Here is a 27,859-nt window from a genome sequence, read left to right on the forward strand (position 1 = left end):
CACAACATCAACTCCCGTATCTTTTATCCCACGGCTGGCGTCCCCCAGGGTTCTGTCCTCTCCCCTCTCCTTTATCTCTTGTATACAGCTGATATGCCCAAGCCACCCCCACCAGTCCACCTTCTCCAATATGCTGATGACACCGCCTTCCTGGCTCTCTATCCTACCCTTCAACGGTCTCAACGTACCCTCCAAACCCACGTTAACCAGTTCACCACTTGGTGTCACCAGTGGCTCCTCCGTCTCAACCCCTCCAAAACCCAGGCAATCATCATAGGCTGCACCACTCGCTCCTTTCGCCTCCATGATTTCTACCTCACCCTTCATGGTCGTCCTATCCAACTCACCCCCCACCCTGAAATACCTTGGCCTCACCCTTGACCGACACCTCACCTGGACCCCTCATCTCCTGACCATCCAGCAGAAAGCCCATTCCCACCTCCGCCTGCTGAAACTGCTGTCCGGCCGGACATGGGGATTGCATCCTTCTACCATCCTCCACACCTACAAATCCCTCATCCATCCTATCCTCTGTTATGCCACTGTCGCCTGTATCTCCGCCCCCACCCGCTTTTACAAGGCCCTCTAAATCCTTGAACGCCATGCGCTCCGCCCTGCCTTCCGTATCCGCCTTCCTTCCCCCACACGGCTCCTGTATGAACTGATCCCCTTCCCCCACCTCCTCTTGTTCCTCTAACATCTCCGCATCCTTTACATTGTTCGCAGGGTTGATCCCCCCCACCCTCTGGTTTCCTCCTTCCTCTCCACCCCCTGCCCGTTGCCGCGCCTCTATCGCTGTATCCCTCCCTCTCTCCACCTCCACACTCTCCATCTCCTTCATCAGGGCAATTTCCAACGCCTCCCCCTCCCGGATGACGAACTTCACCGTGACATATACCCTTCCTTCCAACTATAACCCGGCCTTGTTTCCCCCCCCCCCTCTCCAGGGCCCCCTTCTCCTCTTTCCTCCTTCTCCCAGAGCGGATTTTCCTCCATCCCCCACTCCCCTGAGACCCTGCACCCCACACTTGCCTCTCTCCTTCCCACATCCCTCCCTACCTGGCCCTCTTCCGCGCGCCCCCCTTTCCCCTCCCCCATCTCTTCCCCTCCCTCCCTTCTTCAGGTCTCCCTCATCTCCTTGAACCTGGCAGATACTCTGTATTGATCATCATCAGTGTGCCACATCAGTGTTGTGTTTAGTGCTGTTTCTCGTGTGCGTCAAGAGGTGTGATTTTAATTGTGTACTGCCTTGAGGTTCGCCGTCAGTGTTACGCTGTGTGATATGCCATCCGTCAACACCTTTATGCTCCAGTCATACTGTGCCTTGTGTTCTTTTAATCGTCGCAGTGTGTGGCTTTTTGTGTGTGCTACTTTTAAACAGTTTTTTATCTCCATTTTACAGTCACCCCGTTTTTTTTTTTCTTTGTCTATTGCCTTCCATGATGTTCTCCCTTTTTTATATCTATGTTCGCCTCTTCTCTCCTTTGCTGTTTTTAAATGTCTTCTATTGTTTTGTTCTATGTCTTTCGGCTGAAGAGCAGCGCATATGCTGCTGCCAGCCCGCCCCGATGGGGAATTGAAATACAATAAAGAAAAAAAAAAAAAAAAATCGTGTAGCGGGTGGACCCCCCTCTCCCCATCCCCTCTGCCATTGGCTCGAGAGTGTCATCTTTGTGCCGCCATTTTCGTGCAGTGTTTTACAGTGAGTGTTTTACAGTGAATGTTCCATGTTGTGGTTTTTGGGAAGTGTTGCGAACGGCCATCATACTGTCGCTGGGTGTGCTTTTTCTCTCTTGCGAACAGAAACCAGACTGTCGCCATGTTTTTTAATTGTGTGTGTACTATGTTACTTGTCTGATTCCTGTGTCTTTTATTAACATAGCCAACCCCTTTTGCTTTCTGTTTAAACTTTCCGCATTTTTCCGCCATTTTACACTTTAAGTCACCGTTTTATCGCCTGTTTTTCTTGTTTATTTTCTTCTTCCGTTTTTAAAAAACAAAAGTCTGTACGCTGTAGAGCAGCGTACTAAGCTGCTGCCAGCCCGCTCCCTTCGGGGGGAATTGAAAATCAATAAGGAAAAAAAAAAGTGTAGCGGCTGGTACTGAACTTTGTTGAGCATGTCCTTCGTAATCCTCTCCTGACGAGTAAACGATCCCTCGACGAACGGCGCCGTTGTTCGACTGAACTCGTATATCTCTTCCCTTCATCGAATGTGGTAAGTGTCAGACAGTGATAACCACACCCAAGGATCGGTAGAACAAGCGCTTTGTAAGTCACTTCTTTCGTGAGTGAAAGAAATTTCCTTAGGATTCTTCCTACAAATCTCAGTCTTTCATCAGCTTTTCCAATTTGTTTTATGTGGTCATTCAACTTAAGGTCGCTCCGGATGAAATTTCGTAGGTATTTTACGGTACATCTGGTTTGTACATGTAAAGAACAACAAATTACATCTCTGTACAAAGTAGGCCTATGCCATCTCTTTTTGTCAAGATTTTTGTTAGAAGCAACAGTTGTAAAGCGCATGATGGATGCTGGAAAAGTCTCATTGTCAGAGTGTAAATTAATATAGTTTGTGTGAAAGTGTGTATACTAATGTAACTACTGGGCATCAAAATTGAGGCAGACAGATGGACACTAATCGAAAAAAGTCGCCTATACTGCCGCAGTAAGTAAAAATTAAATTTACATCCATATCGACAGATAAGCTACAGTCATGGCGATACATTAAAGTGTGACCCATCTTTATGTCATAGAGAGCCACCACCCAACATTATGCTAGCGGAAATGATGTTACTTCCTGAAACAATCTGAAGATGAACCTGAAAAGGTTCGATAACCGGTTCATGGAATAAAACATAATTATTCAAAAAAGTGGCTGGTTGCGTTTCTGTATAACTTATTTGCAATATTGTAGTCATTTCACTCAAAGACACTGTGGGACTGTGCCAGGTGCCTTCCTGAGAAAACATGGCATGAACTTGAACAGTGGATTTTATACAGGTACAGAGGGAGATGAGTTTCACAAGATCTCTACTTTCGAATTACTTATAGAGGAGATTCTCGTTCTCTAAAAACCTCGTAAAATGAAATAATTCTACAAGTGATTGACCTCAGCGATATAGGGTACTATAGCGCCCTATGACCCATCTGCTTCAGTCGATTGGTACGCTTCGAGAGACCAGCGACGTCAGATGTCTTGCTGCTAGAAGGGAAGCAATTTCTTTCACATAATCCTGCAGAGTCTTATGATTTTCTTATCTGATCCAGATGTGTTTCTAGTAGTAATCGATTGCAGCTGCTTTTCTACTCCGCGACCATTTGCCTCGAAAACAACCAGTTCGGTGTTGGTGGAATGACTGATTGTAGGCAAGTGCGTAGGAATGTCCTTGACTCAGGTAGATTTCAGTCCGAGTCTCTTGAATCATGTCGCACAACCTTCAGTATTTATAGCATCAAGAAACGATTTTGGTTGATTTCGCGATATTCGACACTGAGCGAAGCACGAGCATCATCAACACCTCTTTAAAAAAAAATAAAAATCCTGTGCACTAGTCCGTGACGTCATCAGGCGTAGTCGCAGTCGGTCGCAGTGTCCTTTAGGTAAAGGGACTTAGAAGTAAACAATTCGCGAAAACATCGATTTTACTCTCTGATGCTTTGTGAAAACGCAATTTTCGTCTTTGAAATGACATAATTGTTTTATTTGTAACTTATCGTTAAATGGTTTCGAAACATTATGTTGTGTGTTTATTTGCACATCCGTCTTCCGCAGTAGGTGTCATGCATCACCTACCGCTGTTTTTCCCGTCTTAAATTTACTGTACTTTCAGAGAAGTTTTTCACCAGACTTTGCTTTTGTTCACAAACTTACATGTATTGTTTTCTCGCATTCTTATTTCACTGCAGTTTATAAGAAGTTTGCCACCAGAGAGCTTTGCTCATATATATAAATTATCTGTGACCAATGGTGTCTTTTCCTCTCGGTTTACATGTTTTAATGTCTGCTCTCTCGTTAGTTGTAGAAGTGGGCTGGGGTCAGAAGAAAAGAATCACATGATTGCACATTCTTGAGAGTGGAACAGGTGAAACTACAGTTCGATTTTTATGAAAATAACTTTTGTGAAGTTTACGGATGTGAACTACAGTGGAAAAATTCGGAAATGCCACAAAAGAAACAACGAGTTTCTAAAAGGCGAGGAATCGCAAAGTGCTAATAAGCGCCGGCCGGTGTGGCCGAGAGGTTCTAGGCATGCCGATTCGGTAGTTCAGCATGTTCGGTCAGAGGGTTAACTGCCCTCTGTAATAAAAAGAACTGAGGTAATGGATCAACGACGAACTGAAAGGGGCGTCTTGCGACGTCCGCCCAGAACAGATGCAATGATCTAAAACGAATAAAATAAGATTTAAAAAAAGGCTCTTCAGTCTGGAACCGCGCGACCGCTACAGTCGCAGGTCCGAACCCAGCCTCGTGCATGTATGTGTGTTATGTCCTTAGGAAAGTTAGGTTTAAGTGGTTCTAAGTTCTAGGGGACTGATGACCATAGCTGTTAAGTCCCATAGTGCTCAGAGCCATTTGAACTATTTTTTTGCACATAAGCAACCATGTTTCCCTCGACTTCAACCACCGCTAGGAACGAAGGAATAAACAGTGACGATCAGAATATGTAAACAAGAGGAAAAGGCACAGTGAACACAGACTGCGCTTTGTGAATATAATTGAAACACTACTGGTGAAAAACTTCTTTCCAATTTCAGTAAACGTAAGACGGGAAAACAAAACATTAATTGCAAATGACGAAGTGATTGTTTTTCAGGGTTCATATAGCCTCTCCATTTATATGTCCCACTTGGTCAAGCTGAGTATCCACAAAGTACATAATAAATTTGGTGGAATTCGCTTTTGTCTGCAAGCTAACTATATTTCCGTCAATATCTTAAAGTGTTATCATGCATTAAAAAATTTCACTGTTCTAGTTGAAATAGTTAGAAAGAGAGAATGTTTTCCTTCTCTTAATGCTCACATCATGAGAAATAAAAAATAGTGAGTAGACATACTGTCCTAATTTTAGTTGTAATTTATAGCGAGCTTATATGAGATGTTTCGAGCGAAAATTCTTTATTCAATGTCGTCTTCGTTATTGAAACACCTTTCACACTGCGGGTTGGATAGGAATCACATATTTGTTACAAATCTGAAAAGTTGCTGTTAATGCAGTAACCATTCTACCGCATGCTCTACCGAATGTGGCACCGATTTCAGTCATAAGTAGGTCAAGCAATGTTGAATCATGCCCGGGGATGAATGCCAAAGCTCTCAGCCTTGCATCACATTTCCTCCAATGCCAGTACACTCCGTCTGAGAACGAGGAGGAGGAAGAGAGGAAAGCTGTCAATCACCGCGTCTAAATGGCTGCGCAGTCACACTGCATACTACTTCGTTTTATGTTTCGCATTTCTCAACAACATACGTCAGAAAAAAACAAATGTTCTGTATTACTTATTTTTGAAGCGCTGAAGACACAATAAAATTTTTATATAGTACAAACTGTTGACATATGGGCACTCGCAGAAAGTTTCACAGAGTTTCACACTCAAGTTGCCACATCATCGTGGCACTTACTTTGATAATCGGCCATATATCTTTCACACAGACATGTTGTTGTGGTCTTCAGTCCAGAGACTGGTTTGATGCAGCTCTCCATGCTACTTATTCTGGTGCAAGCTTTTCCATCTCCCAGTACCTCCTGCAACCTACATCCTTCTGAATCTGCTTAGTGTATTCATCTCTTCGTCTCACTCTACGACTTTTACCCTCCACGCTGCCCTCCAATACGAAATTGGTGATCCCTTGATGCCTCAGAACATGTCCTACCAACCGGCCCCTTCTTCTTGACAAGTTGTGCCACAAACTCCTCCACAATTCTATTCAATACCTCCTCATTAGTTATGTGATCTACCCATCTAATCTTCAGCATTCTTCTGTAGCACCACATTCCGAAAGCTTCTATTCTCTTCTTGTCCAAACTATTTATCGTCCATGTTTCACTTCCATACATGGCTACACTGCATACAAATGCTTTCAGAAACGACTTCCTGACACTTAAATCTATACTCGATGTTAAATTTCTTTTCTTCAGAAACGCCTTCCTTGCCATTGCCAGCCTACATTTTATATCCTCTACTTCGACCATCATCAGTTATTTTGCTCCTGAAATAGCAGAACTTCTTTACTACTTTAAGTGTCTCATTTCCTAATCTAATTCCCTCAGCATCACCCGACTTAATCCGACTACATTCCATTAACCTCGTTTTGCTTTTGTTGATGTTCATCTCATATCTGCCTTTCAAGGCATTGTCCATTCCATTCAACACAAACATATCGATCGAAATGTCGTTGCACTTTTGCAGCCTTATTATAGAGACTTGGAAACTCACCTGATGAAAGCAATGTAGACGTGTCAGTTTTAACACAAAAAGATTTGTAATTAAAACTTGCATTACCTAGCAGTTCACCCAGTTAGATCTGCACATGCACAGGAGCGCTTTCAATTGAAACGGCGAACTGTCTCGAGAACAGCTTGTTAACAGATGTAAGACTGACAGTCTCCTCAAACTCTTTATAAGACTATCCTTGTTATTCTTTCAAGGATACAACGAATTCTTCAGACTTTGCGTTTCCCTAAGCGCCTATGTGTTTAGGGAACTGGACTGTCATTATTAGAATGTTTATGTTCTACAACATGACCTACTGTTTAAGTGCGTCGCTATCAAATCAGAAAGAGGTTACGTTGCAAAATCTTACAGTGGGCAGTGAGCAGCAAAGTCCACTTAAAAGGCCAAGTCTGCAGTCCATTCTAGACGCTCTAACTTTCGTTCCTAAACTCCTTTCTCCTTTAGAAATTAAACAATAGAGAATTTTAGATCGAAGAATCGTTCCCGGCATGCCTCTTGGCTTAACAAGTTTAACCTACGGTAGTGTATGAAGTCCTATACTCTTCATTCAGTTCCATTGAAAACTGTTGCAACTGAGAAAAGAATAATGTGTGTGGCTTCAGAAATTTTACCACTCGTACCACCAATTTCTTCATGGGCTCCACGGCTATAAATTTGGCACAAGTGCCTTTTGACGTAGAGAACAATGAATCCTATCTGTGATCATTGTAAATTTTTGCTCTTTCATTGTCAACTAAATCTTTAAATTCTTTTTGCATTGTATTTTAATGGCGTTTCACAGCAAACACGCAGTACCTGTCGCTTATGCGAATTGAGAGTTCTTATGCCCTTCTTTTGTCATTCCCGTTCAAGGATTGCCACGATAGACTGCCTGACTGTCTCTTTTTGTGCAAACAGCCACTGGACCTTTGAACGTCCTTCATACAAGGAACAAATAGCGAAGGTTATACAGCGCTGACTTCACGATTCAGCCGAACTCAGAGAGTGTTGCCGAACGAAAAATGCCGCTCTGCAATGCTAAATCAATGCCCTGCTGTTCCGTGTATTTCCGAGAAATAAGGAGCAAAGTCGAGGGACAGGGTGACACAAGGTATGTGACATACCAGAAAGATGAAACTGAACATGAAGCGTTAGGTGCAATTTTTAAAGTGTAAATGTTTCTCTTTTTTATCTTTTTTGCGTGGGGGCGGGGAGGCGACGCGGGAGAGGGGGGGGGGGGGACTCATCATCTTACATAAACCAGTGCGAAATGAAAGCCTGTATGTTGGGAGATATGTAAACAGGAAAGCATTACATACTTCAAATTAATGGTTTATTTATGGATCTGTACCAAGCACATACATGAAAATTTTGCAACAGAATATGTTTAATTGTTACAGAAAGCATCATCGTAGTCTCTTTGAGTAAACAGACAATACTGCAGCTGTGCTGTTAACAGTTCATTTTCAAGCTTCTGCCCTTCACGTGTGCTCTCTTCTTTTGACAAGTAGGAAGGACAGTCTGACAGCACGAGTGGAATTGCACCTGACTTGAAACGTCGTTTTTGGAGGGAGGCACTTAATAGATGTCCTTTCATGTGATTTCGAATTTGTGTTTCCAAAAGATCATCATCCTTCTGAAAAGGGATAGGCTTACCTGCAAAAATGAATGTATAATGGCAACTAAACACAACCCTGCAAGGTATTTCGAAAGAATGTAATGTAATTGCTACAAGCTGGTGACTACGTAGCTGTCAAAAACGTTTGTACTTAATGTTTAATTATGACCTATTTCAAATGATAGGGTGTTTATGGAAAATCTGCAAGGGCCTTTTGTATATCTTTTTTTAAATTATAATTTCAAAGTCAATATATTAGTGCATCCAAAAAAAGTGACAGTTTGAAGAAAGCTAAATCATGGCCACTTACGTGCTGCATATAATCAGAAACATATGTACACAGGTACTTTCAAACAGTTTTATTGGGTTCTTATGAAGGAAGTGTAAGGTACTTACACAAGGGCCTGTCTGAGCTCCATACCCAGGAATTAAGATAACTTGCACAACGAACTGAGAAGATACACCTTACCCGGCCGCGGTGGCCGAGCGGTTCTAGGCGCTTCAGTCCTGAGCAGTGCGACTGCTACGGTCGCAGGTTCGAATACTGCTTCGGGCATGGATGTGTGTGATGTCCTTAGGTTGGTTAGGTTTAAGTTCTAGGGGACTGATGACCTCCGATGTTAAGTTCCATAGTGCTCAGAGCCATTTGAACCAAGACACTCCTTTACCATTTTACACATGTGTTCACAGATTATTTTATACTTACATCTGATAACGGCCTGTAAATTCCGTAAAATAACAAAAATCCTCTCTTTCCATTTGCTATATTCACCTACTCATGCATTTCTCCATTTTGTGGATCTCTGTAGATAATTTTAAAGAAAAGTAGCCTAATTTCGAATTGTACTATCTGAGTGTTACGCTGTGTTATTGGCATGGATTTTGAACATCAGGTTTCGGAAGATGGCCTAGTCACCCCTAGTGTATGGGAGATATGCTGATATGGTAGCTACTCTTAATTTAGTTTACATTTACTGAGTAGATCTCTACGACATTTATTATCGTTCTGCAATAGGTTGAGAGTTTTAGCAGCAGGAAGCTGAACTGAATAGGTTACTGCAGCCAGACCGATTTGAACGAGCAACAAATACTAAAGAGGGAATGTAGTACCATGTGAATGTAAGGAAGCTAACGTTCTCGAAATATCATTTGCACGACGTTCAATTACGATCACGCTAAACCGTGCACTTCATCATTACAATAAACCTCTTTTTTAAAAAAGAAAAAAAAACTCAAGCCCTGAATCTGAATAATAAGTGAAATTCTTCCTGTGACTACTTGATAACAATTTGTTCCTTACTGGTTCATCCTCCAGGAACTCTAATACCGTAATTTTGGGACCTCCGTTGTAATTACTTCTGTAAGTGGACACTTAAGAACGGAATAGCATTTTGGCAGTAAAAAGAAGATCGTAGTTTGATCGAACACATACAGACTGTCTAGTCTAGTTCACACAAAATAACGATAAACAATTCGCGTCCAATCACGTAGTAATTACAGTCATGAACGAGCTCAATTACGATAAATAGTGTGCAATGCAAATGGTCCTCTGTTGCCTACGTATGACGCCACATAGTGACATCACACACTATTTCCACAGGCTGGCACTATCAGATTCTGCAAATGAATAGTTAGCAGTCATTTCTGAAGGTTATTGATTACAGTAAGTTGAACGAATCGACGCGAGATGGGGTTGCTGATTTAGGTCTTTAAAGGTTAACAAGTTAATAGAAAGTTGAAAGAAACGATGCTGTACTGCGCCTTGTAACCAGCAATTCTGAAGTTACCAAAACCTTACCTTGTCATACTAACACTCTGGATAATAGCCTAAACTTCAAGCAAAAGGTCTGTTTTCATAAAAGAGAATCAAAGTTGCGGACATTGACAGCAACTGCATGCGATGAACAAACGCAAAACCCATCCTTAATACTGGTTAATAATACACAGAAGAGCAAAATGTCATTGCATTATTCACTAGCAATAAATTTATAATCGAATTATTATTTTTAAATAAATACACACATGGGGGGGGGGGGGGGGGTGTTAGCTTCCAAGTGGTGTAAGTCACAAAAACTGCAAGATAGTCTGCCACCACTTTTACTACTAGAAAGGTAGATAGGTGTTTCAAGCAAGTGGCTCGGGTGCCAGTTTAGCAGTATGTTCACAAGACTGAAACTGCTGAGTGCCTTCGCAATGAAATAGTTTGAGACTAAATGTTCATGGCAGTCGGATCTGCCATCACCGACTGATAACGAATTAGTTTATGATATATGTAATGCAACGTTTGATGAAATGTATGATGAGATAAAATAAATTATTCAGGTAGTGAAGGGAGACGAAAATTTAATAGTCATGGGTGACTGGAATTCGAGAGTAGGAAAAGGGAGAGAAGGAAACATAGTGAGTGAATATGGATTTGGGGAGAGAAATGAAAGAGGAAGCCGTCTGGTAGAATTTTGCACAGAGCATAACTTAATCATAGCTAATACTTGGCTCAAGAATCATAAAAGAAGGTTGTATACATGGAAGAATCCTGGAGATACTAGAAGGTATCAGATAGGTTATATAATGGTAAGACAGAGATTTAGGAAGCAGATTTAAATTTTAAGACATTTCCAGGGGGAAAAAGGTGGGAATTTAAGGAGATGTGACTTGGATAAACTGACTAATCAAGATTTTATACAGAGTTTCAGCGAGAGCACAAGGCAACAATTGACAGGAATGGGGGAAAGAAATACAGTAGAAGAGGAATGGGTAGCTCTGAGGGATTAAGTAGTGAAGGCAGCAGAGGATCAAGTAGGTAAAAAGACGAGGGCTAGTAGAAATCCTTGGGTAACAGATAAAATATTGAATTTAATTGATGAAAGGAGAAAATATAAAAACGCAGTAAATGAAGCAGGCAAAAAGGAATACAAACGTCTCAAAAATGAGATCGACTGAACGTGCAAAATGGCTAAGCAGGGATGGCTAGAGGACAAATGTAAAGATGTAGAGGCATATCTCACTAGGGGTAAGATAGATACTGCCTACAGGAAAATTAAAGAGACCTTTGGAGAAAAGATGGAAACCCAGTTCTACGCAAAGAAGGGAAAGCAGAAAGGTGGAAGGAGTATATAGAGGGTCTATACAAGGGCGATGTACTTGAGGACAATATTATGGAAATGGAAGAGGATGTAGATGAGGATGAAATCGGAGATACGATACTGCGTGAAGAGTTTGACAGAGCACTGAAAGACCTGAGTCGAAAAATGGCCCCGGGAGTAGACAGCATTCCATTGGAACTACTGACGGCCGTGGGAGAGCCAATCCTGACAAAACTCTACCATCTGGTGAGCAAGATGTATGAGACAGGCGAAGTACCCTCAGACTTCAAGAAGAATATAATAATTCCAATCCCAAAGAAAGCAGGTGTTGACAGATGTGAAAATTACCGAACTATCAGTTTAAAAAGTCACAGCTGCAAAGTACTAACGCGAATTCTTTACAGACGAATGGAAAAACTGGTAGAAGCCGACCTCGGGGAAAATCAGGTTGGATTCCGCAGAAATATTGGAACACGTGAGGCAATACTGATCCTACGACTTAACTTAGAAAATAGATTAAGGAAAGGCAAACCTACATTTCTAGCATTTGTAGACTTATAGAAAGTATTTGACAGTGTGGACTGGAATACCCTCTTTCAAATTCTATGATGGCAGGGGTAAAATACAGGGAGCGAAAGGCCATTTACAATTTGTACAGAAACCAGATCGCAGTTATAAGCGTCGAGGGGCATTAAAGGGAAGCAGCGGTTGGGAAGGGAGTGAGACAGGGTTGTAGTCTCTCCCCGATGTTACTCAATCTGTATATTGAGCAAGCAGTAAATGAAACAAAAGAAAAATTCGGAGTAGGTATTAACGTCCATGGAGAAGAAATAAAAACGTTGAGGTTCGCCGATGACATTCTAATTGTGTCAGAGACAGCAAAGAACCTGGAAGAGCAGTTGAACGGAATGGACAGTGTCTTGAAAGGAGGATACAAGATGAACATCAACAAAATCAAAACGAGGGTAATGGGATGTAGTCGAATTAAGTCGGGTGATGCTGAGAGAATTAGATTAGGAAATGAGACACTTAAAGTAATAAAGGAGTTTTGCTATTTGTGGAGCAAAATAACTGATGATGGTCGAAGTAGAGAAGATATAAAATGTAGACTGGCAATGGCAATTAAAGCGTTTCTGAAGAAGAGAAATTTGTTAACATCGAGTATAGATTTAAGTGTCAGGAAGTCGTTTCTGAAAGCATTTGTATGGAGTGTAGCCATGTATGGTAGTGAAACATGGACGATAAATAATTTGGAGAAGAAGAGAATAGACGCTTTCGAAATGTGGTGCTACAGAAGAATGCTGAAGATTAGATGGGTAGATCACATAACTAATGAGGAGGTATTGAACAGAATTGTGGAGAAGAGGAGTTTATGGCACAACTTGACAAGAAGAAGGGACCGGTAGGTGGGACATGTTCTGAGGCATCAAGGGATCACAAATTTAGCATTGGAGGGCAGCGTGGAGGGTAAAAATCGTAGAGGGAGATCGAGAGATGAATACACTAAGCAGATTCAGAAGGATGTAGGTTGCAGCAAGTACTGGGAGATGAAGAAGCTTGCACAGGCTAGAGTAGCATGGAGAGCTGCATCAAACTAGTCTCAGGACTGAAGACAACAACAACAACAACAACAAGAATGCAACGTCCAGATTTTTTGACAAGAAAGTGTCACGGACAGGAAGAAAGGTTGCTGCAAATAAATGCAAGTGAGTGAATGTGCGATAATGGGTATTTCAATCACTTTGAAATATAGGACTTTGAGTTTTGAAAAGAGCGTGCTTCTGGAAGCAGAACTAAACACCTGTTAGTAATCTTTGCACTGTCAATTCCAAACAGCTTACGCTGATGGAAAATTCGTCACAGAAGCAAAGAGAAAAAAAGAACACTGCAGACTTGGCACTATCATTTATTTCTAGATTTACAATGTGGTCGTGCAAAATTTTCAGTAACAAACAAGTTAATGAAACCGCTATACTCTTCAAATAATGATAGTGTCTTTTCGTTTTATATTTAACAGCTTTTCTTTTTCTTAGTGTGTCTTGACATTAAATAACAGTTCTCTCTTTTGAGTAGGTTGTCAGATTTTGTTTTAGGTCATTCCCATTCGATGACCGACGGAATATCTATGCGTGCTCCGAAAAACAAAACAAAACATCAATGAGCGTAGTAGATGTCGTGATGAAAATTAGTACGCTCCAAAAAACCATATTCGGTAACAAAGGATTTCTCATTCTTGGAATAAATTCACAAAGCTTGCTGTGGACTTAGATTCCCGACACCCACTACGCCCTTTGATACTCTTTTCCTTTTGAGAGCTCGCTCTGATATTCCGTCAACGCAAATTTGAGTTTCACGGTATATCTTCTCGAGCTACGAAAATTAATAAAGCATCAAAAGACATAGTAGGTGTCGGGAATCAAACCCAGGTATAAATAGCGAACAATAGTCCGCAGTCTGGTTGGATCCCAGGCAGCGACTACACATATAGCAAAACTTGCAGCATCTGTAGGAAGCGGATGGTTCGGTCGTCGAAATATTATGCATATAATGGAAACAGTATTTCTGGGAGCACACAAGTAATACTCGTAAATTCACGTAGGGAAAACCTGAACGATGGTTTCAGTATTCTTTCGCGCCAATATTTGAGCGTATTTGCTTTCCATACAATGTCTGTAACCAGCCACATCATGAATCAACTTAGTATACAGAATGCAACGGGTATAAGAGCAGACGTATTTTTTGGTGACCCAGGACGGTGTATCTCATTACATTATATCAGTATTTACGTCATTTACATCCTAATAATTATATTCATTACAAGTCATATGTTTTTAGGTTGGTTAAAACCTCCAAGTACTTGTCGCAAAAGCAAGCCATAAACGCTTATTTTCCCATGGGCAGTAGGTGAAGTGTTGATGTGGGGACGAGTGGACGTAAAAATCTTAGTCTACACTGATAGGCGCAGTGTAATTAGTGGTGCAATTAACTCTGTGCAGAAAACACCAGGCCATAAAGTTTGTAATGCTTTTTTTTGTGGGAAGACTGTTCATCGCAGAGGAAAAGCAACCAGCACACTGATGTGTGTATGTATTAAGGAAGAGCATATAAAGATATTTGTATTTGTGCCCGTTGTACTCTGGATTGTATAAAGATTTGTGGGTCCTGACGTAACTTTCGATTCACTCGATTCCAGGTTCCTTATCTCAATAATTTTCTCTTCTCTCCCACCCTCTATGAGAGTTCGTATTACCGTATGAGAAAGCTACATATAACAAATTGTTGCTCGTTCTGAAGAAAACTTTCCATGAAACTCATTAAAAGAAATTCTGTAATTTATTTAAAGTACCTACAGCTGTTTTCAATGGAACTACAGGAAACCATTCTGCACAATTTGTGTACTTGATCTGTCTCTGGCTTTTGCGTCACCTGTGTTCTGTACTGGCAGCTTCATCTCGGGCATCACGCTTCTCGGCACGCCTACGGAGCTCTACCTTCGAGGCACGCAGTACGTCTTCATGAACGTGTCCATCTTCACAGCGCCTCTCTTCATAGGCTTCGCGTACCTTCCTGTGTTCCACGGCCTTCGAATCACCTCCACGTACGAGGTATGTAGCGCCCTCAGCGCCTGGAAGCGTCTCTGTGAATGTTTGTTACCCCATTTCTTCACTCTGCTTCAAACATTCGCCAACTCTCATCTCTTCCTACAACACACTTGCCCCATTAAAACGTCTTCCCTCGTGTTCTCAATCTGTTTAGATAGCTGACAGCATAACGGTGCTCAGAGACGAATCGAAAAGTGATCAGACATGATTTGTGGAAAATGGTCTGGAGAAAACAATTTCGTATTTCACTGCTACTGCATTAGTATTAAATGTCTGTGGGCTGCCAACAGTTAAGAGAGCAAATTTTTCGCTGCAAGTAATCGAAAACGATTCATTTTCCCCGATTTTGATAAATAAGTGGCTCATAGTAAGGGTCATACAACAGTGTAAAATTTAATCTCTATCGATTAAGGTCGCAAATCAAATTTGTAAAAAAATTTGGGCTTCAACATTATCATGAAATTGCAGTTACAGAGTTCAACGCATCACAAACCAATTCTGATCATAGATTCGTAAATTTTAAACTACTGTAGACCAGCATTGGAAGTATAGTAGTAGATACAGACTGTACATACTTATGAACAAGAACACTGGCGTATCCTACTTTTCATACCACAGAGCAAATCTCTCTCTCTCTCTTGACCGCAATCAAATATTAAATACAGTACTTACCTCTGCATAATGCGGGGCCAGTCAGTAATTAAATTTGTAATTAGTTTATTACTGCCTGTTGAAGAAGTAAAGGTAGGCTATGTTACACATCAACCAATAACAATTTTTACAAAGCAACTGGCTGCCATTTTACTATTATTATTGTTATTATTAATGTTATTTATTTTATAACCTTTATTGTACTGCTGTAGTCAGTTATATAAAGGTTCATACAAACTGCGCTTGCCGTTAATACGGTTCAGTTTAATAATAATTTAATAACACAATTCAATAATACAGTGGTTATACAAGGATTATTATAATCTGTATAATACAACGGGTCTTTTACTCTTCAGCTTGTCCAAATATTTCTTCATGCTTTCAAACATTTTCGCTCTTTCCTAGTGTTAAATAACTTTGTCGTCCTTTTATTGATCTTAGCTTGTAGCCTGCCAAACATTTATTGCATTTATTGATTCAAGGAGTCCAGACTATTGATTTGCCAGAATAACTTATTGAATATGACAGTTCGGTGCTCTGTCACTAATGTTACAATGAATAACTCGTCAGATTCCACTTTCATGTGTTTCTAGATGTTTACATTTTGAAATATGTGAGGACACATACATTTCTGATTTTTAGTGCTATTATTTCAGTTGACTTTTGACCAACAAGAACATATAAACTGTAAACTGCATTTAGACTTCAAATTCAGGGGTTTTTAGAACTTATTTACTCAAATGCGAATTTGCATATATATAGTTCCAGTTCAACAGATTCAGCTGCCGTCTTTCCAGCAAGAACATAGAATCCGCCGGATTTCGAAATTCACGCGCATAATAACGTACTCTTGGAATGTATATACATGAAAGAACAGATGTGTAGAACGCCAGAATCACTTTTTGCTCTTAGGCATTCAGTGCCTCAGAATCAAAGGTGGGAAATTAAATGGAATACAGGAAAGAACTACCATGAGGGAATGGCTCAAATGGCTATGAGCACTATGGGACTTAACATCCGAGGTCATCAGTCTCCTAGAACTTAGAACTACTTAAACCTAACTAACCTAGGGACATCACACACATCTATGCCCGAGGCAGGATTCGAACCTGCGACCGTAGCAGTAGCGCGGTTCCGGACTGAAGCGCCTAGAACCGCTCGGCCACCACGGCCGGCTAAGCACGTTACACATCTTCGGTAGAAAACCGAGGCAGGAACACAATGAGTCGTCTTAAGTTGTTTCTTCACAGCATGCTCTCTGCTACCATCACATGGATGCTAGGTGGTTGGAATTAATTAAACCTTCAGTACTTGAGAGGGCCCCATGAAGAAATCGTAAGACAATGGATTTTTGTGGAAGCATTCGTAAAGACACCAAGAGCAGAAATAACTAATAAGCCATTGAAAAAAACATAATTTCCATAGCACACCGTACCCTTAATCAATTTTGAGCCACTTTTACGTTCCTGGTTGCAAACGTTGCACAGTGTGACTTTCATCAGCCGGCCGTGATGGCCAAGCGGTTCTAGGCGCTTCAGTCTGGAACCGCGTGACCGATACGGTCGCAGGTTCGAATCCTGCCTCGGGCATGGATGTGTGTGATGTCTTTAGGTTAGTCAGGTTTAAGTGGTTCTACGTTCTAGGGGCCTGATGACCTCAGATGTTAAGTCCTATAGTGCTCATAGCCATTTGAACCATTTTGACTTTCATCTGCATTCACAACAGCCTGGAACCGCACTAAAGGTACCACTTCACATTTTTTTGCAGCACTTTTCGAATGGTGAACCATGGAATATTAAGTTGTTGCGACACTGCTCGTGCCTTGCTTGAAGATTGCACAATGTTTCTAGGTTTTTCAGCCATGGAAACAGCAACTTCTTCAGCAATTTGTGGCACAGTTGGACGTCGGCCTCTTCTAGGAGCAATTCCCAAATCGCCAGTTAATCAGAACTTCTGAATCGTGTTCTCCAACTCAGGTGCGTAGAGAGGACCTCTCCGTATTGTTTTAATCTACATCTACATCCACATACATACTCCGTGGCGGAGCATACCTCGTACCATAACTAGTATCTTCTCTCCCTGTTCAGGCCGGCCGGAGTAGCCGAGCGGTTCTAGGCGCTACAGTCTGGAACCGCGTGACCTCTACGGTCGCAGGCTCGAATCCTGCCTCGGGCACGGATGCATGTGATTTCCTTAGGTTAGTTAAATTTAAGTAGTTCTAAGGTCTAGGGGACTGATGACCTCAGAAGTTAAGTCCAACAGTATTCAGAGCCATTTTAACCATTTGAACGACCCTGTTCAACTCCCAAACAGAACGAGGGAAAAATGACTGCCTATATGCCTCTGTAAGAGCTCTAATCTCTCTTATCTTATCTTTGTGGTCTTTCCGCGAAATGTAGGTTGGCGGCGGTAAAATTGTACTGCAGTCAGCCTCAAATGCTGGTTCTCTAAATTTCCTCAAGATTAAACCTACCAGTAACAAATCTAGCAGCCCGCCTCTGAATTTCTTCTACACTCCTGGAAATGGAAAAAAGAACACATTGACACCGGTGTGTCAGACCCACCATACTTGCTCCGGACACTGCTAGAGGGCTGTACAAGCAATGATCACACGCACGGCACAGCGGACACACCAGGAACCGCGGTGTTGGCCGTCGAATGGCGCTAGCTGCGCAGCATTTGGCGCACCGCCGCCGTCAGTGTCAGCCAGTTGGCCGTGGCATACGGAGCTCCATCGCAGTCTTTAACACTGGTAGCATGCCGCGACAGCGTGGACGTGAACCGTATGTGCAGTTGACGGACTTTGAGCGAGGGCGTATAGTGGGCATGCGGGAGGCCGGGTGGACGTACCGCCGAATTGCTCAACACGTGGGGCGTGAGGTCTCCACAGTACATCGATGTTGTCGCCAGTGGTCGGCGGAAGGTGCACGTGCCCGTTGACTTGGGACCGGACAGCAGCGACGCACGGATGCACGCCAAGACCGTAGGATCCTATGCAGTGCCGTAGGGGACCGCACCGCCACTTCCCAGCAAATTAGGGACACTGTTGCTCCTGGGGTATCGGCGAGGACCATTCGCAACCGTCTCCATGAAGCTGGGCTACGGTCCCGCACACCGTTAGGCCGTCTTCCGCTCGCGCCCCAACATCGTGCAGCCCGCCTCCAGTGGTGTCGCGACAGGCGTGAATGGAGGGACGAATGGAGACGTGTCGTCTTCAGCGATGAGAGTCGCTTCTGCCTTGGTGCCAATGATGGTCGTATGCGTGTTTGGCACCGTGCAGGTGAGCGCCACAATCAGGACTGCATACGACCGAGGCACACAGGGCCAACACCCAGCATCATGGTGTGGGGAGCGATCTCCTACACTGGCCGTACACCACTGGTGATCGTCGAGGGGACACTGAATAGTGCACGGTACATCCAAACCGTCATCGAACCCATCGTTCTACCATTCCTAGACCGGCAAGGGAACTTGCTGTTCCAACAGGACAATGCACGTCCGCATGTATCCCGTGCCACCCAACGTGCTCTAGAAGGTGTAAGTCAACTACCCTGGCCAGCAAGATCTCCGGATCTGTCCCCCCTTGAGAATGTTTGGGACTGGATGAAGCGTCGTCTCACGCGGTCTGCACGTCCAGCACGAACGCTGGTCCAACTGAGGCGCCGGGAGGAAATGGCATGGCAAGCCGTTCCACAGGACTACATCCAGCATCTCTACGATCGTCTCCATGGGAGAATAGCAGCCTGCATTGCTGCGAAAGGTGGATATACACTGTACTAGTGCCGACATTGTGCATGCTCTGTTACCTGTGTCTATGTGCCTGTGGTTCTGTCAGTGTGATCATGTGATGTATCGGACCCCAGGAATGTGTCAATAAAGTTTCCCCTTCCTGGGACAATGAATTCACGGTGTTCTTATTTCAATTTCCAGGAGTGTATGTCCTCCCTCAATCCGACCTGATAGGGATCCCAAACGCTCGAGCAGTACTGAAGAATAGGTCGTATTAGTGTTTTATAAGTGGTCTCCTTTACAGATGAACCACATCTTCCCATAATTCTACCAATGAACCGAAGACGACTATCCGCCTTCCCAACAACCGCCATTACATGCTGGTCCCACTTAATATCGCTCTGCAATGTAACGCCCAAATATTTAACCGACGTGACTGTGTCAAGCGCTACACTACTAATGGAGTATTCAAACATTACAGGATTCTTTTTCCTATTCATCTGCATTAATTTACATTTATCTATATTTAGAGTTAGTTTCCATTCTTTACACCAATCACAAATCCTGTCCAAGTCATCTTGTATCATCCTACAGTCACTCAACGACGACACCTTCCCGTACACCACAGCATAGTCAGCAAACAGCTACACATTTATGTAGATATAAAACAATAGCGGACCTACCACACTTCCCTGGGGCACTTCAGATGATACCCTCACCTCCGATGAACACTCGCCATCGAGGAAAACGTACTGGGTTCTATTACTTAAGAAGTATTCGAGCCACTCGCATACTTGGGAACCAATGCCATATGCTCGTACCTTAGGAGTCTGCAGTGGATCACCAAGCCAAACGCTTTCCGGAAGACAAGGAATATGGCATCCGTCTGATACCCTTCATCCATGGTTCGCAAGATATCATGTGAATACTCAATACTCAATACTTCCGAAGAGAAGGAGCACTATTCGTGTTGTTTTGACAAAAGAGATCACCTTGTCCAGACAAAAAAATGTTAAGTGTCTGCAGTAGTACTGTACACTTATGCTTGTGTTTCAATCCTATGTCGCCGTGCCAGAAGCGGCGCCTAACGGCAAGTGATGACACTAACACCACAAACAACGCAAATCCTGCAGCGCACAGACTAAACATCATTCCTGTAAAGCTGTGTACTCCCACAGCAAAAACTTTCTGGCTCATGAAGCGAAAGTTTATTTACAACCACCCTGTACCTTGTATGCATACACAGACCGTTACAAAACGAACATTTGGTTTTTTAAAACGATAGACCTGAATACAAATTTCAGGATGTTTTCTTCCTACTGTGGCTGAAAAGCTGGGATGATCGATCGCAGACTGGTTCAGTTTTTCAACAGCTCCGGCCATGAAAAATGTCAGAAATTGGTGGCACGCATGATTTTTGAGTTTTGTTGACGTACACACGAAATATTTTTAAAAAGCTAATGAGTGCTGCTTATAGCTATGGCGATACATTACCACCTAAGATAATTTTGTATTGTAATAGATTTTAACTTGTTTCTTTGAGTACTCTTGTCTCTCGTTTTTTATGTAAGTAAATATATAATATTTTATTTAGTCGCCATCTTTTCCAGATTTAACTTATTTATTGATTTAGTAATCTTTCCATTGCAGTACCTGGAGATGAGGTTTGGGAAGAGTGCCCGGCTGCTGGGCTCGTTCCTATTCATAGTTGGCATCGTAAGTAGGACAAGTCTGTCCGTTATTTTTCCCTCCATTTCTGTTCTTTGTGTGTTAGCAAGTATGAGTTCATTCCAGTATGATGTACACAGTCCTCCACACATTATTCTGACCGCCGCCTATGTGCAACAACCACTTACAGACAGCGGGTGGCAGCACTAGAAGCGGAAGGCACGTAACGCGTGCCGGGAGACGCGGGAACCAGTGCAGTCGTTGTCGTAATGCGGAAGCAGACTAATTTACCTGTCGTCCGAAAAGGCATGATCGGACCAACTGTGGAATCATTTCCGGGACAACTATGTTTGTGAACTGTTCGCGTGCGTCCGTGGTTAGAATGTACCATGCATGGCTTAATTCGGCTATCGAAACCCTGCGCCGATGCAACTGTGATACCGCGTGGACCATATATGACAAGAGCGAACGACAGCTGAGAAAAAGTATGCGGGTGAATAAAGGCGTATATTCTGAGCAACTGATGGCCCAAATGAACCAAGGGTCTAGCAGCAGTGCCTTTTAAACGACCGTGGACCTCCGCAGCAGGCACCTATTTCATGCTCCCATGCTGACTGCAGTTCATCAGTGTTTTCGTGTCACAAAGGTTCAACACAAGTGCGCATCTATCCTGGGACCATGTCTGTGCTTACATACAGTTGGTTTTTCTCGACACAATGGAATCTACTAGTAGGACAATGCAGCTCGCAGTGTATGTGTGTTGTTTCAAGAGCACCAGGATGAGTCTACCATACTCCCCTAGCCAGCAACATCTTCAGATTTAATCCAAATTGAGAATCTGTGGGACCACCTCGACCGGGCTACTCACGCCATGGAGCCTCAAATGAGAAACCTAGTGCAACTGGCCATGGCAAGGCAGTAGGTATGGATCCACATTACTTTTGGTTCCTTCCACAACCTTAAGCCGTCGACACACGGACCGTGCATCCGAACGTTGAGCGTTGAGCGTGTCGAGTTTCTGACGTCATAGCGTGGAATAGCTCTTAGGGAGTCTTTCAGAACGTGCAGAGCAATATCTAGCATGTCAGATATTCCGAGCGAGCGTCTGAGCGTTGACCAATGAGATGGCACAACGCCACCTACGTCATATGCAGTACAGAGTTGTGAGGTGCCATATTGGCGCTCATTTCAAGCCTATATGTATATATGCCGTTTCTGAGCACCAACAAATTGAGAATCACTGGAAAACGCGTTGTTAACTGTGTGATTCGTTCCAATAAAATAATGAGAAACATCATATTCGTGGCAAAGGTATTATTGTAACTTGTGTATTATGAAAGTAGGCTATTTGAAGGCAGCGACACACTGAAGATCCTCCCAAAAAGCATTGTTCGTGGTACAATTTATTATAATTAAATTTCAATTAGTAACATATCTATGATTAAGGTTTTTAGCAAGGGGTAACATAATATGGTTAGATGCAAGGGATGTATTGTCGGTGTAGCGTAACGAGAAGAAGGAAAAGTGCATGCTGAACTGCCTCCAGTTGAAGGTGACACTGAAGGTGCTAAATTGTGCTACTGCTAAAGACTCATTCTTTGAATGCTGTAATTTATGACTTCAATTACCTGTCACCTTATTTATGTCATTTCATTGTAGCCATTTTTGTTACTGTTTTTGTGGAATTAAAAAAAAAGTTGCTTCATAATCTTGTATTGAGCTGTATGGTGGAGCGGTGGTTCGCGTCATGACATTTCCAAACTTTTTTTTCCAAACATTCGCGTTTTTATTAGGTTCTGATACTGTATTATTAGTTTAATATAAGTATATGCTATAATATTTGATGTTATGTAAATATAAGTTCACCTCTTTTTGAGGGGTGACTGTTCGATTCGCTTAATCTACAGGACAGTTTGGGCTACTTGTATAAAGATATTTTGCTCCTTTTTCTTTTACGCTTCGTAATTCACATGTTGCAGAGATTCTGCTACTGGGTAGGGACAGTGATCGAGTAAGACTGACGTTGGGGTTTTACTAAAATGTGGGAATGATGAAATAATGGTCATCTTATACGGAGAAGTATTCCAAATTTGTACCGCACTGTTTGTAATGGAACTTATATAAGTCTGTGTCCTTATTGATCGGACATGGTCCTTTCATTTTCGTGGACGATGGAGGAAATGTACGTTTTAATATAGCTAACCTGGGAATTTTACGCGCGCCCGATGAGTAAACAGTATGATTTACGAACTAGAAACATCCCTCAACAGCACTGCGATCACATTGGGGCCCACGTACCGAATGCACAAGTCGCATCGTTCCTGAGCGTTCAGCGGCAAGTTGAACTCGGTACGCTCAACGAGTACGTTCGACAGCACGGCCCGTGTGCCGACTGACTCTCTTCCTGCACGTCCGCGCTCCAAAAGATTGTTGTTGATTCTTTTTCAGGTTATTGCACTAATTTGACTGAATTGTGTATCTAAAGCCTATTATTCTCAGGAGCTTCCACAGTTAATGTAAAATTTGAGAAACAGGATAGAGGAACTGGCAGAACAGAAGTGATGAGAGTATCACGTAACGGTTAACAACGAGATCTCGGTTTCCTTTATATTTTTTCAGATGTTTCTACATCTATGTCCAGTCACCAGTTCCAACTCACATTGTTTTTAATGTGATTACTTACAAGCACTAGTTGAATTACAAAAACTTAATTTTCCTCTCCGTCACAGACGGCGAACTGTGAATTCATGGCATATTAAAATTGTATCCAAACCAGACATGGAACCCTAGATTAAAAATATACACTCTTACATCCGAGTACATCTCACAGTCCACCACTAAATCCGATGTGTCCATCTAGCAGGACGTCTTCGCTACTCTTGTAAACACTGCAGGAAGCTTCTTACATTATTGCTTACCTTCTGCTGATCATTGCGGTTCTTCGACTTGTGTCACTTCCTCCGTCGTACCAATCTCATGGTGGAAACATATCGCCCAGCTCTCAAAATAACCTAGGAAGACAATTTTGATGACATATTTAATAGATGTGTGGAATATATCAGACAATCCAATTCATTCCGGCAGGCTATATTTGAGATACTTCAATAAATAAATAAAACCTACAACCAAAATTTACAAAACTTCGCCTATGTTTAACATTATTATATGTTACTGACAAGTTGTATACTTTATGAGTTAATGTGGGAGTTTCATTCTAGAGGTGAAAGTGGTTAAAAATAACGAAATATTTGTGATACTTGGAATCCACTACTCAGAAACCAGTTTCAGTTAAGTGACTTCAATAACTTCTGAGGAAAGGAACCTGTTTTGCTGACAACATACATCACACTTATAAGCCTCCGCTTCCTGCTGTGAGAGGCTGCAAGATTACAGGAGATTGTGACTGAAAATATGGTGCCACTAAATATGTCCTTCTCGTGCATAAAACTCTTGTAGCTTTGTCAGCGAGCTCCTCAGGTGATAAGCAGATTTCACAATCGCTAAAATATCTTAGGTACTACACATGCGTTGTCATACTGCACTACTGGCCATTAAAATGGCTACACCACGAAGATGACTTGCTACAGACGCGAAATTTAACCGACAGGAAGAAGATGCTGTGATATGCAAATGATTAGCTTTTCAGAGCATTCACACAAGGTTGACGCCGGTGGCGACACCTGCAACGTGCTGACATGAGGCAAGTTTCCAACCTATTTCTCATACACAAACAGCAGTTAACCGGCGTTGTCTGCTGAAACGTTGTTGTGATGCCTCGTGTAAGGAGGAGAAATGCGTACCATCACGTTTCCCACTTTGATAAAGGTCGTATTGTAGCCAATCACGGTTGCGGTTTATCGTATCGCGACATTACTGCTCGCGTTGGTCGAGATCAAATGACTGTTAGCAGAATATGGAATCGGTGGGTTCAGGAGGGTAATACTGAACGCCGTGCTGGATTCCAACAGCCTCGTATCACTAGCAGTTGAGATGACAGGCATCTTATCCGCATGGCTGTAACGGATCCTGCAGCCACTTATCGATCCCTGAGCCAACAGGCGAAACCCTACATTTCAGCAGGATAGTGCACAACCGCATGTAGCAGGTGGTGTAAGGGCCTTTCTGGATACTGAAAACGTTCGACTGCTGCCCTGGCCAGCACATTCTCCAGATCTCTCACCAATTGAAAACGTCTGGGCAATGGTGCCCGAGTAACTGGCTCGTCACAATACGCTAGTCACTGTTGGTGATGAACTGTGGTATCGTGTTAAAGCTGCATGGGCAGCTGTACCTGCACACGCCATCCAAGCTCTGTTTGACTCAATCCCCAGGCGTATCAAGTCCGTTTTTACGGCCAGAGGTGGTTGTTCTAGGTACTGATTTCTCAGGATCTGTGCACCCAAATTGCGTGAAAATGTAATCACATGTCAGTTCTAGTATAATATATTTGTCCAAAGAATACCCGTTTATCATCTGCATTTATTCTTGGTGTAGCAATTTTGATGGCCAGTAGTATACCTTAAGAATTAATCATTAACCACAGACATCTAAACACGAAATATCATTATGAAAAATTTTCTGTTGCAGATAACGTGGATTCCAATTGTTATCTACATGCCAGCTCTCGCCTTTAATCAAGGTAAACAGAACATATTTAGCTGTATATTTTTTTCCTTATTAGACCACATCAATAAGAGAAATGTCCTCTCGCCTTCTGATTATTTTATATCCTCCGTAAATTTTGTGGTACAGTATAGCAGTTAATTATTGATTGCCAAAATATAAGGGTCAACTAAACAGTTTCCTTTCGAAAGCCGTACATTCCAGAATCGGTATGCTAGTCAGGCAAACATCAACAAAAGCAAAACGAGGGTAATGGAATGTAGTCGAATCAAGTCGGGTGGTAGAACATGTTCTGAGGCATCAAGGGATCACAAATTTGGCATTGGAGGGCAGCGTGGAGGGTAAAAATCGTAGAGGGAGACCAAGAGATGAATACACTAAGCAGATTCAGAAGGATGTACGTTGCAGTGGGTACTGGGAGATGAAGCAGCTTGCACAGGATAGAGTAGTATGGAGAGCTGCATCAAACCAGTCTCAGGACTGAAGACAACAACAACAACAACAGTCAGGCAAAGACGACGCGAACACTGAGGTGACCATTCCATCCTTGCACGATGTTGAAGGTACCCTGCCCTGCTGCATGAAGAAGTCCGTAACTGCCTGCTGCACATATTCGCCTGGCAGGACCCTTCAAGGCCGTTTTTACGGGACCGAAGGCGTGAAAAACGCGTGGGGAGAGATTAGGACTATTGGGCGGGTGCTCGAGCGTCTCTCACTTGAGCTGACGTAACTTTTACGTTATGACAGCTGCGATTAGGGGACACGTGTTATCATGATCATGGCGAACCATACCACATGGGTGGTTTTTGACAGACATGCTGCCCCTTACACATTCTTCTTTCACCGGTGCATGTCTATCCGTGGTTGTCATTCGCCAACCAACAATAGAATAGCAACACTTTGGTCCTGTTTGGAAGAATTTGGTAATAAAATCGTTATAGTTCACGTTCCCGAATTTACCACACGCATGTAGGAAAGAGACGAATGCCACAGTAATCCCTGCCGGTACTTATGTATGCACTTCGGAGTCGCGCTACGTTGCATATAAGCATCAGCAGTTCCCTCAAACAGAAACTTTTTGATCGCTATTGTGGCCAGACGAAACTACTTTCGTCCGGCCTTAACTATAGGTCCCTTCAATACTCTAGCAAATCACAAACTAAAACATATGAAATATTAGCTCACTTTATTACATAAATGAATAAAAGATTTACTGAACATTGACACACTTCATTGCCACAGGAGTACTGGATAATTTACAACTGTCATTGACTGCTAAAACATCGCCTGATGCACTAATTAACAAACTGTTCGCTTGCGGAAGAGTACTCGACATTTATAACAGTACAAGATCATCTGAAAGTTTCATTACTCGTTGGTCCCAGACGATGATGTTGACAACTGTAGCTGGGGTCTCGAACTGGGCTGAGCTCCTGAGTTGTCGATACTACACCGACAGCCACTGCGAGGCCGCAGCTGTTGCTGAGAGGGTGGTCTGCAGGGGCGCCTCCCACACACTTTTGTAGAGTGCAAAAAATAGTTCAAGTGGCTCTGAGCACTATGGGACTTAAATTCTGAGGTCATCAGTCCCCTAGAACTCAGAACTACTTAAACCTAACTAACCTAAGGACATCACACACATCCACACCCGAGGCAGGATTCGAACCTGCGACCGTAGCGGTCACACGTTTCCAAACTGAAGCGCCTAGAACCGCACGGCCACACCGGTCGGCTGTACAGTGCAGCGTGACCTCGCTAACGTCGGTGGTGTCGATTCGCTTTGCCGACTTTGATGTGGCATAGTGATGTCTGGGCGACACCTCAATCACCCGTTACTAAACTATTCAATAGAACTGCAAAATATAACTGTGCAACAGCAGTGAAATACTTAAATTTTTTTGTGTTGTATGCGGTACTGAAGTTTTCTCTACGTTAAACGTTAATAACACTCCAATGGTGGTTTCTTTGCCGCCACGCTCTGTGTTCTGTACTGTGTGGTGATCATACCCACGATACACATCTGAGACAGTGGATTCTGTGGTGTTCGGGGTGTACAAAACGTGTCACCTTTAGGAAATTATTCGTGAAATCAAAACATTAGAAAGAGTTCACATGTACATATACAGGGTGGTCCATTGATCGTGACCGGGTCAAATATCTCACGAAATATGCTTCAAACGAAAAAACTACAAAGAACGAAACTTGTCGAGCTTGAAGGGGAAACCAGATGGCGCTATGGTTGACCCGCTAGATGGCGCTGCCATACGTCAAACGGATATCAACTGCGGTTTTTAAAATAGGAACCCCCATTTTTTATTACGTAATCCTGTAGTACGTAAATAAATATGAATGTTTTAGTTGGACCACTCTCTTCGCTTTGTGATAGATGGAACCGTAATAGTCACAAACATATGGCTCACAATTTTACACGAACATTTAGTAACTGGTAGGT

General features: G+C 42.7%; 1 protein-coding gene across 1 annotated transcript in view; it reads left to right on the forward strand.

Annotated features, from left to right (window-relative positions):
* LOC124711882 (sodium-coupled monocarboxylate transporter 1-like) overlaps positions 1–27,859 on the forward strand; it is a 187,986-nt gene that overhangs the window by 39,861 nt on the left and 120,266 nt on the right. The window contains exons 3-5 of the mRNA XM_047242124.1: positions 14,580–14,739; positions 20,767–20,832; positions 25,372–25,423. Of these exons, the coding sequence (XP_047098080.1) occupies positions 14,580–14,739; positions 20,767–20,832; positions 25,372–25,423 (278 nt within the window). The remainder of the gene's footprint in view (positions 1–14,579; positions 14,740–20,766; positions 20,833–25,371; positions 25,424–27,859) is intronic.

Source organism: Schistocerca piceifrons, chromosome 8, assembly GCF_021461385.2.
Source record: "Schistocerca piceifrons isolate TAMUIC-IGC-003096 chromosome 8, iqSchPice1.1, whole genome shotgun sequence".
In the NCBI taxonomy this organism is placed as follows: Eukaryota; Metazoa; Arthropoda; class Insecta; order Orthoptera; family Acrididae; genus Schistocerca; species Schistocerca piceifrons.